Source organism: Tetrao urogallus (assembly GCF_951394365.1).
Source record: "Tetrao urogallus genome assembly, chromosome: 1".
In the NCBI taxonomy this organism is placed as follows: domain Eukaryota; kingdom Metazoa; phylum Chordata; class Aves; order Galliformes; family Phasianidae; genus Tetrao; species Tetrao urogallus.
In genome coordinates this window covers 20242552-20257919 of record NC_136813.1, presented here as the reverse complement: position 1 = coordinate 20257919, position 15368 = coordinate 20242552, and the positions used below count along the sequence as shown (strand labels likewise).

The window sequence follows — 15368 nt, the reverse complement described above, 5'->3', positions numbered from 1 at the left end:
TGAGGGTGGCCATTATCCCCTCATCAAGGTCATTGATGAAGATGTTGAACAAGACCGGACCCAGCACAGACCCCTGAGGAACACCGCTAGTTACAGGCAATTAGACATTCTGCAGCAGATTTCAGATGTTTCACTGACAGGGAGAATGCTGAATTTGCAGTATTTTAGTTTGATTTAAGAACCCAGAAAAGAATATGTGCAAGGATTTGTCCTGCTCGTAGGCTACTGCAACTCAAGTTGGCTACATGCCACCTTGTTTCTTTGTCCGGAACTTACGCACTGCCCTCACACAAGTCCACTCTTCATTCTGTAAGTCTCTCTGCTCTTCTTCCCCTTTACAGTTCTGTCCTCCCAGCATCTTATTTGCATCTTCAAATCAGTTTCTGTAAGCCCACTGCATGTCTCTTTGCCTTTCTACATCTCTCCATTCCAATTAACCCAGATACAGTTCTTTTTTCACCAAATAAAGACTCTCCTCCGTGCAGCTTCAATATGAAGCTGATGAAAAGGAAAAGGTAAAGGAAGATCAGCATTCCTGCCCTGCATTCAACCAAGGCCTAGACCAGGCCAACACCGTAGCAACAGGAACGAACTCATGTTGTAACACGCCAGTGCAGGCTGTATGTTAAATTATCTAGCTCCTAGTAAGGCATCCAGTTGTGCTAAATAAACCAGTTTGGAAAGTCTTATCAAGTAATGAAATCTGGGCAAATTTGCATCAGGGCAGCAAAAGATACACCCTTGATGCAACCACAGATCTATCAGGCTTAAATCCTCTATTCCAAACTGTAAAGCACTTGTTTCATAGAAATAAAAATCAGATTTTTCCCTTGCCTTCTTCTCCAGAGGGCTGAATGACATGAGAAATCACACCACAAGTGAGTTAATTTGGCAGTTGGTCTCAACATAGAAGCTGACAGACAACCAAAACAGCATTGACAGCTTTACCTATGAAAATAAGAACTTAAACTACATTATTTAAAGAAAGACCAAATCAACATAAAAATGCTCCTGTTTAAACTGTAGCTTAATGCCTATCACTTTTTTCAACAATAATGCAATTCACATTCAGAAGTACTTTTCTTTAGCCTCCAATAGGTAAGAGACACAGCGATTCCTTCTGTTTTCTCAAAAAGAAACACAATGCCTTGACTGTAATGTCACAGGCATTAGTATTTAAAAGTTCTGTGAGCATTCACATTAGATTCATGCTCATCATATTTCTAGGGAAAATTATAAATTAAAACTTTGTGTTTAGAAAGTTGTCAGTGTTGCTGTAGACTTCACTTTAACAACACAAAACAATGACTTCCCACAAAAGGGATAAGATACAGCTTCAGTAATACCCAAATTTGTAGTTGTACATACAATTTAAAAAAATACCTAATGCCCAGATTCATCAGTACACTCTGGGATCAGAGGTTAAGTATGCTCTTTTAAAATCATGCATCAGTAATATACGTTTCAATAATTTTGCAATTCTGTTGAATGAGAAAATCCAGTTTTCTTGAAAACATGCAGTAAGAAACAAAAAGGGAACACACCTATTTCCCACCTTTTGCTGAGTTATTTTTCAATCCATAATACACAGCCACAACTGAGATCAAAGTAAGCTCATAAGGAGAGTTTCCTTGATACAAAAGAAGAGAGTTGCTGTCAGGACTCAGTGGGAACTATTTGACTCGCACTCTCTTTCATTTACCAGAAACTAAAGCTAGTTTCTAAACCCTTGAACCTTTGACTACAGGGAGAGACTATCTTTCTCAGCTTTTAAGAGCAAGTTTGAGGGAATCACAGTACTGCATGTGTTAATTCAATCGTTGTTCATTTAGGTTTTAAATATGACATGCTGCTACCTATACCACTTCCACTTCATGGAAACTCCTATGTCAACATCTACAGAAGCAGTAAAAATAGAAAAACAGAATTTCAGATGTCTTGAATATTTAAATCAACACTGAATGCCAATAAAGACTGAGTTATAAACACTATTTTTTTTTCTGCTTGGCAACTTACTGATTTCAGTTCACACTTTGCTTAAGTGACTTTTGCTTTTTGCAGTGTCTCAAAATCTTGTAAAAGACTATCAAAATTAGATGTAAGTAAAAAAGATCGAGAAGCACAGAGTTAACGTATGTAGCAATGGCCAATCAAGCAGCTGAAATGAGCACCAATAAAAACAAGCCAATTTTAAAACAACACTATTGTTTCATTTCTACTTAGAAGATTAAAGCAAGTATACATAGCACACTCTGCAAAGTGACATGCCAGAGCAGTGCACTTTTCCTGACTCCTTGACAGTTACCCTTCTTGGTGTAATGCCAGTCCAAACCAATGAAACACCATGCAACTCTCTGCTATTACCTGCATCATGGGATACTTGGATTCAGCAGGACTTCCAAATCCATTAACGCCAATGAAGCTGGTGCTAAAGTAAGAATCTGTGAGACTAGCATCAGCTAACCCACCGCCATCTATTCCGGGAACTACAAGAAAAAAAAAACAAAGGGAAAAAAGTTTCAGACAAATGTAGTTTATCATCGATTTATGTGATCACATCTTTTTAAAACATTTGAGGTGGGGGGAGTAAAGCAATAGGAGGTTGGTAACACAATGCTTCAAGCCTATCTTCTCAGCAAAACAAACGAGAAATCTAAGTGCATAAAAAAATTATGAAAGTTGATACTAAATGACACATACGTAGTACAGAGTTACAACATGAATGCAGAGAGGCAGAAATGTGACAGATTTTAAAAGAAACAAGGAACCTTATAAACAGTAACAAGGTAGTTAACAATAACAGGAAAAAATAAACTGAAAAACGTGATTATGTAAAGAAAAATCTATGTTCTTGTATACACATCTTTGAAAGGCGTGTGTCAACAAGAGTTTTTAAGGGAATGGGCTTGTTCTTTTAAAATGCAGCACAAAAGATATATTTTAAAACATCTCAAGTCCTCTCACACAGCACACAAGCACTTCAAAAGCTTCCTTTGCATACTGCCATTTTCATTATCTTGTACTTCACCAAGTGGCAACTGTCATATTAGAAGTGGCCAAAGATTATTTTGGACTGAAATTAAACATTAAGGATATAACTGAAGAAATTAATCTCGCTAAATTGCGTGTCTGGAAGTAATGGCCCTGACATACATGCAAGCACTGCACTTCAACTGCAAATAAATGAATTCGCCACTGTGAGACTAAGGAGAACAACAAGAGCAGTCATAATTAACACAAAACACTCACGCGGTCATTACTTAGATAACAAAAGATTGTACAGTTGTATACAAGTTGCAATTCAAATTAAGCTTCTGCAAAAACACCCACAGCAAATTATAACGACACTAATCTGCACGGCCTGGCCAGCACAAGCCAACAGACATGAGTAATTGGTAGCTCTAAGGTAGGAAGGCACATATCCAACTCAGAAGAACATCCTGTACCAAAGTACCCAACTTAAACTTCTGCGTGGACTTTCAGCCAAACCAGTGACACTGAAACAGCTTCCTGCCCTGAATTCTCAAGGGAAATCAGCTGGAATTTTATAGCAGAGCTAATGACATGCTGCTTATATCCCCTGCAGTCTCACCAGAATGGGAATTTCCACTCCAAAAGAGACTATATAAACCACAAAACCGTTTCCACACTACAGGTACAGTGAAGAGCAAAAGAAGTACTACAGTCAGAAGAAATCACAGGGAGGACTGGAAGACCAGAAAACCATGAGCAGCACCCACACTCCAGGCAGATACACTCAAAGCCTGCAGCTGTATGAACTAGCCAGCTGGGCTTAACACCAACAGCAGCACCAATGAAGAGCTGAATGGGGAGAGATCAAAAAAGCACAACACTTCCGCTGCAATACACAGGAGCTTTGCAGTCAAAACAAGTTTGTGAAGTATCACTGCCAAAGTTAAAACACTATTTGTATACTCTGAAAAAGTTGAGGAATACACCTAAGGGGCTCTAAAGATGCTAATTAGAAGTATAACATGAAAATATTTTAAAAAAAAAAAAAAAATGTTTTAAGGCAGCTGGGAATAGTAAAACAAAGCTGTCTCCACCACCCATGCCCTAGTTCCTCCTTCATAATTCTGAAGAGCAGCCAAACAAACTTCACAACTCCTCCTTCTCCAGCCCTAAAAAAGACAAAGTTGCTGTTCAGGTAAAAACATATCTTTTTGAATGTAAATTTTCTAAATGAGGGTAGAGAATAGAAAAATTATCACCATTGAACTACTGTGCCATGGAAATTAATGTGTGCAGAACACCAGTTATTTTTCTCTTACCTGTTCTTTCAGTACCTAACTCATCCTGTGGAGGATAGCATTTTAACACAACTGTTTTCCGCCAAAGTCCTAATATGTTTCTCACAGGAAAGCTATAAGATAGCAAATCCACCTGTAGCAATGAGTTGTTTCAGGCTAGCCTGCCCACAAGTTATTTAGGGTCCACAATACTGTCTACCTATTTTAAAACTGTCTGCATTTCAGCCATTACCAGGAACTACATCTTGACTGTAAAAGACCACAAAGACCTTCAACTTTGAGGAACAAGCATCATTTCAAGGTATACTATATGCATTGTCTTCCACTTCATCTTGCATTTCCATCGAAGTTCAGATTATATCCAATTTTTAAAAAGCATGTGATTCCTCTAGATAACAGCACCAGTTATGAGATGTCCCAGTCTACTGAACACTTGAACATCCAATTGGCTCAACTTCCCCAACTGCTCCTCACTACATCAGAGTGAACACAAGAACCCATTTAGCTTAATTTCTCCCTTGGACGGATACAGTTAGTACACAAAATCATTAGAACTGGAAAAAGGAAAGTAGAAAACCTTCAAGTGAAGATTTTACCATATTCAGCAAGGCAAGAGAAAGGCCCCATTTGCATGAAATAAACCCCACAGCTCAACTGCAGTAATCCAGCAAGCTGCTATAGCTACAGTCATCCATTATCCAAATAAATCACTGGAGCCAACACAGGGCAGAAGCAAGCAGGCAGGACCAGCTGCTCTTCTCCTCACCCAGATGCAGTACCCACAGTGCCAGGCAGCTCAAGCTGCAAACAGCAGCAAGTTTCCTGCAGCAATCCCAAACTGAGCAGTGTGGAGGCCACTGCTGTACAGCACAATGTTGATCTCTTAACGCTGCTCAAATACCAGCAGCATTTGCTATACAAGCCAATCCATATCACACAAAGATGTTTCATACTACAGTCTAGGCTTCCTATTGACATGCGGGATACTCTAGATAGAAAAAGCTACTCCAGAACATGTGCCACCATCTAGCTGTGCAAAGGTTCTCAAGGCCAATGGCATGGTTATGCTGCCAGCCCCCTTGCAGGGATCCCTCAGACTGCTGCAATTGAGTGCTGACCCACCACTGAATTCTGCTGATGCTCCACCTGCTGCACTTACTCCAAGATGCATTTCAGCTATTTGCCTTCCTACACAACTAATCCAAACAGTCCAGCAAAACACTTCTAGAAGAGGGACAAAGACCACAAGAATGCATTCCACAGAAAAAGCATTGAGAAGTGAGGCTCATTTGAGCAGAGGAGCTATTGCTAAGAAAGCTGCCCTATTTTCAACAGAGTTCTTGAGAAGCAGTAAGTGTAACTACTGGCTTCAGAAGAAGCACTCGCTTCCTTAAAGTACAACTTCCCAGTTGTAGGCAGAAAGAAAATTAAGATTAACAGAAAATATGCAGCTGACATAGGTAAGAAATCCCTGCACTGGCTATAAAACCAAACAAGTGCATTCCCCACTACTCCTCTGCTGCACAAAGGACGGAAACAGCTGTTTCAGCAATTAAAACTAAACAAATACCTAAACAGCAGAGGCAGTTGTACTGGTTTTGGCACTTGGCCTTCTCCGTAAGAAGTAGAAGGTGCTTATCTTCCTTCTGCCAAATAGCTGGCAAATCATAAATTCTCCCTTGCTCTTCAAAGACAGAGGCAGTTAAGAGCATTAAAGGAAAAAAAAGTCATTTATCATACGTAACCTACACAGGAGATCTTCAACCAGAAGCCTGTAGACTTCACCACAAAAGCAGTACGGTACTAAAAACAAAATGGAAAACAGAAGTCCAGAAGTTGTTCTATTCGAATGGACCTCGCATTTGATTTGTCTCCCTGGATCTCTCCTGGCATAAGCACATGCTTTGAAACTGTGCTATTAGAATGACAAATACAAGTTTGTCAAGTTTGCGTTTTCTTCTTTTTTAAAATCATCAATTATAACTGTAGGTAAGTTTGGACAACAATTTAAAGAAAATCTGGGCTTGGCCATTCTTCTCAGAGGAGCGTGTTTTGAGGGAGGGAGTCAACCCTTTGAAAGGATAGATAACAGCAGGACGAGGGGAAATGGTCTGAAGTTGAGGGAGGGGGAGTTCTTTACAGAGAGAGTGGTGAGGTGCTGGAACAGGCTGCCCAGTGAGGTTGTGGATGCCCCATTCCAAGAGATGTTCAAGGCCAGATTGGATGGGGCCCTGGGCAGCCTGGTCTAGTATTAAATGGGGAGGTTGGCAGCCTTGCCTGTAGCAGGGGGGTTGGAGATTCATGATCCTTGAGGTCCCTTCCAACCCTGGCCATTCTGTGATTCTGTTTTGTATCATGTTGAAGTTACATAAATTTTCAGTAGACCATTCCTTGGAGAGGAACTACAGCTTCCTTATTAAGGAAGAAAGGTTGATAAAGTGCACCTGAGAAGAGATGGATTTGAGGAAGGAGGGGGGAACAGCAAGAGTTTAGTCTCCTTTTTCAGGAAACATCAAAATACAGAAATAATTATGCAAACTAAGAGTCCAGTGGTAAAATAAATGCAAACATGTTGGATAGACACAAATGAAAACAAGAAGTGTCTAAATTCCACTGATATTAAAGCTAGAGATTACATTCTAGTAATTCCAGGGGGAAAAGAAAAATATTGAGAAATTCAAAAGGTACTTTCTATATTTTACGTACTCATCCAATAACATTTTGCTTGGTGAGTAACACTGCAGCTTAATGTGACAGCTGCAATTAAAAATAAATATCATCTTACATAATTCTTCACCCACAGGATTTTAGCACAAAGTAGGCTTCCCTTCAGATGCAGGCACCAAAGAGCGGGGGGAGTAAAACAGATGGTTATTTCTGTGTTACCTATTTCAAAGGTTTTTTTTTCAGGCACAAAGGATTTCATCACAGCCCAGGTACTTGAGTAGTACTGTGATAAACTCAACAGGAGTGCTTTAGCAGAATCAGTGGGTTCAACACTGTTTTGTCTTATTAGCATTATCTGAATACTAACGCTATCTGAAAATGTGACATTTCCATTATTTTCATTCTGAATAGTAAACAAATACTCCACTATCCTGTACTGCTTTTACAACCTTGGCATCAGCACTGATAATCCAGTGAACTGTTCTTAATGTTCTTTACAATAATGGGATAAACAGGACCAAAAATGAACAGACTGAAGTAAGACCCCAAAAGATTTTTGTTGACATATTTTTCAAAACAACTACATGAAGACGTCTGGCAAGGTAATAAAACAGATGAAATAAATCATATTGCTACACTGCCTAACAACCTTACCATAATTACTTTATGCTACAAAAGTATTTATTTACAGTGGCAGTCTTGATTGGAACTCACCGAGCAGCCACGATTGCAGGCACTCTCCACCTCAACAGAGGCTGGGTAAGCTTATTCGCATGTTCTCTGCACACGTGCGTTCAGAGACCAAGCTGTTATCTCAGCTAGATATAAAGCAGCAAAAACTACAGTGCCATACCTCCAGTGGAATTTTTAGAGTTAGCTATCCTAATACTGAGTCTAGAACAATAAAACTTTGTATACAAAGCCTACCTATGGCAAGTCATTTAAGACTCAGAAGATTGGTTTAGTGTCCTCAAAGCAATGTGGAGTCAGAGGAACGTTTGTTTCTCTTACTCTGCACTGGCATGTTTGCATGGGGAAATAGCCAGGTGCTAGATGTGCTTGCCCTGCTTATGTACCTCTTGAGCAGCTGCTGAGCACTGTACGTATCAGTAAATGCAGCTTAGTGGAACTGCAGAGAAAGCAGCAATATTATTGTTACTGCTTGCAAGAAGCAAGTAGCTTCTTCTGGTCTTATTTTACACCTCTCATCAAACACAACCGCTTTCCAGATCCAACTAATAAGCCCTGAAATAGGGAGAGTAGACAAAGACATGTGCACTAACCCCCAGGCATGAGGAGCAAGAAGTAAAAGTACACCACTGGGTTATGCTGCTGTAAATGAAAGTGTGGTCAGAGGGCAGACAGCACAAATGAACCAACCTGGCCAAAAGACAGACAGGAAACAAAACAGTTTGGGAAATGCTGCCATATTTACAAACACTCCCACTAAGTGACGAGATACTCTTGGGTAAGCAAAGGAAAACAGTAATCTTCACCATAAAATTAAATGACTGGGTTGTCTTTAAAAATAAAGAAAGAAAGAAAGATCTCTCTTATCATAGAAGCATCTGAAAAAGCCTGAAAGAAGGTACCATCCTTTTGCACCATGAAAGTCTTTGTATTGCATCTAAGAACAGCAGGACTCTCCTTCATGGATTAAGTCCAAAAGCACAGTGATAATATAAACCTAAAACGATACTTTTGAAAAAGAGCCATCAGAAGCATTCTGTTATCAGGAGAAGCAATTGAAGCTAATGTAACTATTTCATATCAAAGCTTTCAGAAAAAACATTCTCTAATAGCTTTCACTATTCTTGATGTATTGCATGAAGTTGTTCAATATATCACAATTTTTTTTTTTTTTTTTAAATATAAATTTAACTTTAACACCTTTCTTCTGGTACCTAAAATTGAACTTCCTAATATAAAAACAGATGTATGAAATGGATGCAGATGTTCTGAAGTCCTGCCTTGGTTATTTTCAATAGGAGTGGGAAAGAGATGACAAAAAAGAAAGGAAGGATCTTCCTGCCCATTTCATTAGCACTAGAACAACTGAAAGACAGAGAGAGCCTACCCATGGATGACAAGAATTTCATATCATGTAACCAGTGTGACTACAACTTCTACAGTGCATGTATTTACTACGACTTCTGTGTTTGAATTATTTCTATATCTCAATTCTCAAAGAAAAGGGAAGAGTAAGAGGCCATAAGGAAGCAAATAAAACAATACAAATCAGATCTAAACACACCATTATCTTTGAAGATCAGACAAAACAATCACATCATCAGAACTTAATTTCCAAGGGACTGATGGAACACACACAAGCACACAGCACGATCTACACCAACTCAGCTTCAATACACAGGGATTCACCATACCATTTTTCTGGCAGCATAACGTATTACATCATTACCAGAAAGCAATAGATAAGGAGAACGTCAGCCACATCAGCTTACTAGCTAAATCCCTCCACTGACCCCCTTTCCAACAGCTGCCTCAAGACCAAGAGATTGCTTGGCCCCTGAGGTCCTGCAGAGCTGCTCCTCCCTGTGTTTCTCACCCCACCCTCACTTACCATTTGTCCACTTTTCCCGCAGCAGTCTAAATTTGCTTCTAGGTGATTCCTTACACAGGGAACTCTTTCTGAGCTGGTCCCCAAGGTCACTATTTTCTGTGCATTCAAATCCTTCCTGCAGGCCCACTCCTACAGTGATACCTACAAAAAATCAGTTATCTAATAACTGCCGGACAGAAACTAAGCAGGGATGCTCAGTACCTTAAAAAACATTATCAAAACTTCAAACTGTTATCATACATATGAGCTTTGAGTTCACTCACACAAGGTCTGTGACTGTCCCCCCCAACAAACATTCCTTTTTATTTTTGTCTTTGAAATAAGAAAACAATTGAAACTGTAACAACTGTTAAGCACTCAGATACCAACGCACAGTGGGTACTACCAGAAACAAATAATCACAAATACTCCAGAGTATCCGTAATTCCTGGGGAATATTTTGACTCGAATTATTTCTCACACAATAAAGAAAACCTTCCAAGTATATAAATAGAGAAAAATCAGTTTCAAAAGCATGCTTTCCCTCCCCCCCTCCCCTCAAAAGTTTCACATGTTAACACTGCTCCTCAAAACCCCATATGATTTGTAGATTCAGAAGTCTTTCCTTCTGTTTTTCTTTAACCCCTTTAGTAATTCTCCATTTTCTTCCCAATTTCCACACTAAGTATTTAAAAGCTGGAGAAAAAAAATCCATCTCTATTAATTTCTGAATTTCTTGAGCTGACACACGAGACAAGACGACATGAAATTAATTCAGTAATTTTCAGTTACTCCCATGCATCTCTTAACTTGCTGGTTTTAGTCTTCAGTTCTCAGGTGTTTAACAGTCGCCAATCACCCCAAAAATCAATTCTCAGAATCATCTCCAATGCCTTAAAAACACTGAGAGTAAAACATTATCAAAACTGTACTCTCTACCAGATCCAGGAAAAGTCACCAGGAAAATTAGAAGATGAAGCATCTCTCTAATAAGAAAGTTCGGGGTAATATGGCAACCAATATAGCATCACTTACAAGGAGTACAAACAGCTCTGGAAAAGAAATTCTCAGCTCTGCGCTTTAACTGCAATAGCTGCTTTCTGTATGCAAACAGGGGAAAAGAGGCTGGTATATTGCATACCATGCCATATTTACCTTTAAAGTCTGAGCTAACTGACGGTTTCTTAATACTACAAGCTGCAAATACTCAAACACTAGAGATGATGATAAAAATCCACATTTAGAATAATCCTCACCATTGTTTTGTTGCATTAAGAAGCGTAATCCAACAGATTACCTTTAATATCTATTTTCCTGAATGGCTTATCTTCCCATTTTTTCTACATCCACTATTTCATTCTGTTTAAAGAAGAATGGACTAGTAAAGACCTACACACTTTGAATAAAAAAAAAAAAAAAGCAGAACATACACAAGTCTATAAGTCTTTCCACCCCAAATCTAGCCTACTTACGGATTTAACCAAACCTAAAACATAGTTCTCACCATGCTAACTGCCAAGTAATTGCATACAGTTGTTACAGTAGCAGTCAATACCCACTACGGCTACAATCAGCCTCAGAACATACAACTTACAGGGTGAGAAAACAGTAATAACGCTTTCATTAGGTCAACCCAACACAACCCGAGCCTCCATAGTTTTCTCCCCTCTTCTCACAGGCAGGCAACAAAGCCTGCACTGACAGGCTTTCTCTGTGGAGAAAGGCAGAGCAGCACTGTTGATGGAATTATCGCAGGCACATTATGGAAATACTGATCTGTTTTAAAAGCAAGTTTCCTAGATGAAGGATTTTTATACAGAAGAAGGCTTGAAAGCCCAAGAAATAGCCAGCAGCAGCACTGTGCCCATGGTCAGCTCCTCAAGTCCCCAGCCCAGCAGCACTGGCTCGCTGTCACAGAGCTCAGAGCACATCAGCACCAGGTAAACGGAGCATTGGCAGCAGCCACCACATATCCTATGTTTTATGGCAAAATTTACAACTGGATTTCAAAATAATGACACTTTTCCTTAGACCCTCCCACGAGCATCAGCAAGCAGCAATGCAGGCACTGAACTGCTCTTTACAGAGCTTGTAAAGGTTCAAACAGAGAGACAGCAGACATGAGATGTTTCTCATGCCATCATGCCTCTCACCTGCCCTTTCCTGAGCTGCACCTTTGAACCATATCAGTCATATCTTTCACCCTAAATGCCCAGGAACAGCAATTCTGACATCTCTGCTCTTTCTGCAGTCTTCCCAAGCAAGGCACCACTGCTGCTCCTGGTTGGCACCTACCAACTGGACTGACACCTGGTACTTGTGCCCATTGGAAGAAACCTTGAAGAAACCTTTTTCCAATGCTTCTTCTTTCTTTCCTTTATCTCTGTGATAGAGGATAGAAAGAAAAAGAAAAAAAAAAAAGAAAAAAAAAACCTCCAAGCAGGTAATCACAAGCTGTGTTTCTTATTTTGCAGCTGACCAACTGCACACCTCATGTGGAAGACCGAGCAGTCGCTCCTCCAACAGAAGGAGCAGGAACAGTGCTTTGAACATCTGTGCTCCAAATGCTGTGGGGCTGAGGGTGCTACATTCTGAAAGTGGATGGGATTCATCAGCACTGGTAGTCTAGCTCCCCAAGAACAGAAAAAGCCAAAGTAGTCAGGTTAAAGGCACGCTGAGCTCACCACCTCAGCTCTGAGGCTAGACAACAGTTACTTGTGCAGATGAAAGCACGAGCTTGAGGCAAGGATAAGGCACGGTTTCCCAGAAGGCTCTAAACCACAGGGGGGTAGAAGATGAGTTTGACTCAAAAATGAATTTTGTGTTTTTGTTGAATTTAGTAACCTCAAACAGAGCTTTCTTCCAATGGTATCTGATGACTTTCTGACCTCCTGTCAGATGTTCGTATCTAAAACATCTATGGCATAGAACAGTTTAACCACACATTGTGTGAAGAAATATCTGTTGGTTAGCTCTGAACACGTCACCTGCTTGTTTCACTTGATAGCCTGGTACTGAAATACTTCTGCCCTGAAATACTTCTTGTCTTTTCACTGCTCCCCTCCTTACCACTCAGTGTCCCCATCACCTATGTTGTAAAATTAAGTCAGTATTTGGGGAACCTTCATGATTACCACAGAAAAACCTATAAGTAAATTAATAATCCTGTACTCAAAGCAGGATTAGAGTAACACGCATGGTAGAATGAGGCACTGACCCACTTTTAATAATAAATAGGACTACACAGTTAATTACACAATGAGCATTACCTGCTCCATGCACCAAATGAGGCTGGGGTCTAGCAAGAAGGAAAGAAGTCAGCACACATACATGTGTACCTAAAAACTGCCACAGTGCTTCTGCATTAGGGAAGATGGGCAGTGGGACAGTACAGGCAGGCTTCCTTTGGGCACTTTCTCATTCCATATTCTTCACTTCAGAATTTAGGGTTAAATGAAACCTTGTGTATTGTTTTCTATGCCCATTAAAAAAAAAGTTTCCATTCCATCCACTTGAAAATCATACAGCAGGACATCAGCAAGGTAAGAATTTTAAATATTAGCTTTCAGGACCTATACAGATCAACTCCAGATTTTGAGCAAATATCTTAAGGAAACGAAGCAAAGCAGCCCAGAGGCAAGACTGGGCCCACTCCATGGTTCTTCACCTTTCATCATTCTCTCCCTCCTTTCTTCCCTTGCTCTTACCCTAGCCAGACCCCTTCATACAAGAGACTCATTTACCAGCTCAAGCTTTTGCCTTCTGCAACTTCATGTGAGGAGGCTTCCCCATCAGGGAATTACCAATAACACGTTGGAGGGGTTCGTCCATTCTTGCTGCACTCACATCAGCAGCAACTGCAGAGAGTTCTACAGAGCCTTAAACCTCTGATGAGCTGAAACATACTCAAAGCATGATTTCCAAATAATTTAACTACTCAGCAACATCAATCACTGAGCACACAAGTTCTAGTTTCTTTTTTCTTATCTTTAGGACTTAAATTTTAGAATTCTTCTATATGAGAACAAATAAAGAATATCCTTCATATGAAAGCTTTTATCCCTATGTCAGCTCTGCATCCTTTCCCCAAGCCTGAAATCAGTAGCTAACAAGATTTAACTCTATATAAAAGGAAATCATTTTTTAAAAGTGCATTTCACACCTAACTCCATCCAAAAGAGAAACAGAGATGGAATCACCGGTGAATCTTTCCCATCTGTTTGTATGCTAGGAAAGAAAAGCAACAGACTTCAGTTAAAACAACTGAAGTCTGATAAAACAACTAAACAACAACTAAAGATGGCATCTTTTAACAGAAACCATTGAGCAATCCTATGTTTCAGGGTTCTCCTGGAAGAGTGGACACAGCAATGCCGCATTAAGGCAACCCACTGCCCAGCTCTCCAGCGCACAGACGTTGCTCAATGGCACGAGCTCACCACCTGGGCTCCTGACACATGTATCAAGCGCTAAGAACTTTACACAGGAAGGAAGTTCAACATCGTTACATCTGCCTTTCACACAGACACACACAAAAAGCACCTGGATATGAACACTGAGTCACTTAATGTAAACAAATACCAGCTTTATGACAGATCAATAATGCAACCAGGCTTAATGCATTCACGCAAAGAGGCATGACACTTCCCAGGCAGCTGGGCTGCGCTGAGCAAACCGAGCCGTTCCCGCAGCCGGCGAGCACACATATCGTTACAGAATCGTCATTTACAAAACCGCAGGCATTTTACTGAGCGGAATAATATTTCAACGGGGACGCTCCAAACTTCCAACTTCAGACTCAGCCGAAGTTGTCCGCACGAGGCACGACCCGGGCCGCCCCAAAGAACGGCCGTCCGAGCACCGCCTCCCCTCCGCCCACGGAGCCGGACCGGCGGGGTGCCGCAGCCACACAGACCCCCTCTGAGCCGTCCTCCCCGCAGGGTTCGGATGGAGCAGCGTACGGGGGCGGCCCGGGAAGCGGCCCAGCCAGCATGGCTGTTGTTATTTGTTTCCGGTAGCACCACGGCACGCTCGGTAACCGCCTCCCCACGAACGGCGCGTCCTCCCCGTACTCACTCGCCAGCCGCGGGCCATCCAGCCCCGCGCCGCCGCCGCCGCCGCCGCCTCCTCCTCCGCCGCCTCCCGCCCCCAGCTCGGCTTTCTTCGGCCCCACCACCGCCGCCGCCGGGCCCGGGCTGGCCCCGTGAGGCACCGGGTATCCGGGCCCGGCGGCGGCGGCGGCGGCGGCCGGGGGGAGGCCGAGGGGCAGCGCGCCGAGGGGAGCGGCGGGCCCTGGGCCGGCGGGGGCGGCACCGGGCTCCTCATGCAGGAACTGGCACTCCTCGCCGTAGAAGCAGGTCTTGTCCTTGGCGTAGTAGCGGCAGAACTTCAGCTTCACGGCCCCGCCGCCTCCGCCTCCTCCGGCCCCCGCCCCGCCGCCGCCGCCCGCCGGCCCCGCCGCGCCGACCCCCGCCGCCGGCGGCCCCAACACCGGCGACGGCGAGGAGCAGGGCAGGCCGCTGGGGTTCATGGCAGCCGCCCCGCTGCCGGGGTCGGCACCATGGGGAAGGAGGGAGGGAGGGACGGGGCGGGGAGGAGGAGGAAGGGGCGCGGGGACCGCCGTCACCCCGGGGCTCCGGGCTGCGGGAGGGGGAGGGAAGAAAAGAGGGGAGGCGACTCCGCTCCGCTGGGGCGGCCCCGCGGCGGGGGGCGGCGGCACTGCTCGGAGGTCCCGGCGCCCGGGGTTGTTTATGCCATTTTCCTCTTCCTGAGCGGCTGCCCGGGCGCGCCTGCGCCGACGCGGGGCATTCTGGGAACTGCCGCCGCCGGTCGGGGCGCGGGGGCAGCGGTGGCCGCCTCGGGGCGGTGGG

The 15368-nt window shown here is 42.8% G+C and overlaps 1 protein-coding gene across 1 annotated transcript in view; it reads right to left on the bottom strand.

Moving 5' to 3' along the window:
- The window catches only part of PAN3 (poly(A) specific ribonuclease subunit PAN3), a gene marked incomplete at both ends in the record, with an annotated part of 74807 nt that extends 59779 nt beyond the window's left edge, over positions 1–15028 (bottom strand). The window contains 2 exons of the mRNA XM_079548858.1: positions 2365–2486; positions 14575–15028. Of these exons, the coding sequence (XP_079404984.1) occupies positions 2365–2486; positions 14575–15028 (576 nt within the window). The remainder of the gene's footprint in view (positions 1–2364; positions 2487–14574) is intronic.
- Between the last annotated feature and the right edge of the window lie 340 nt (positions 15029–15368).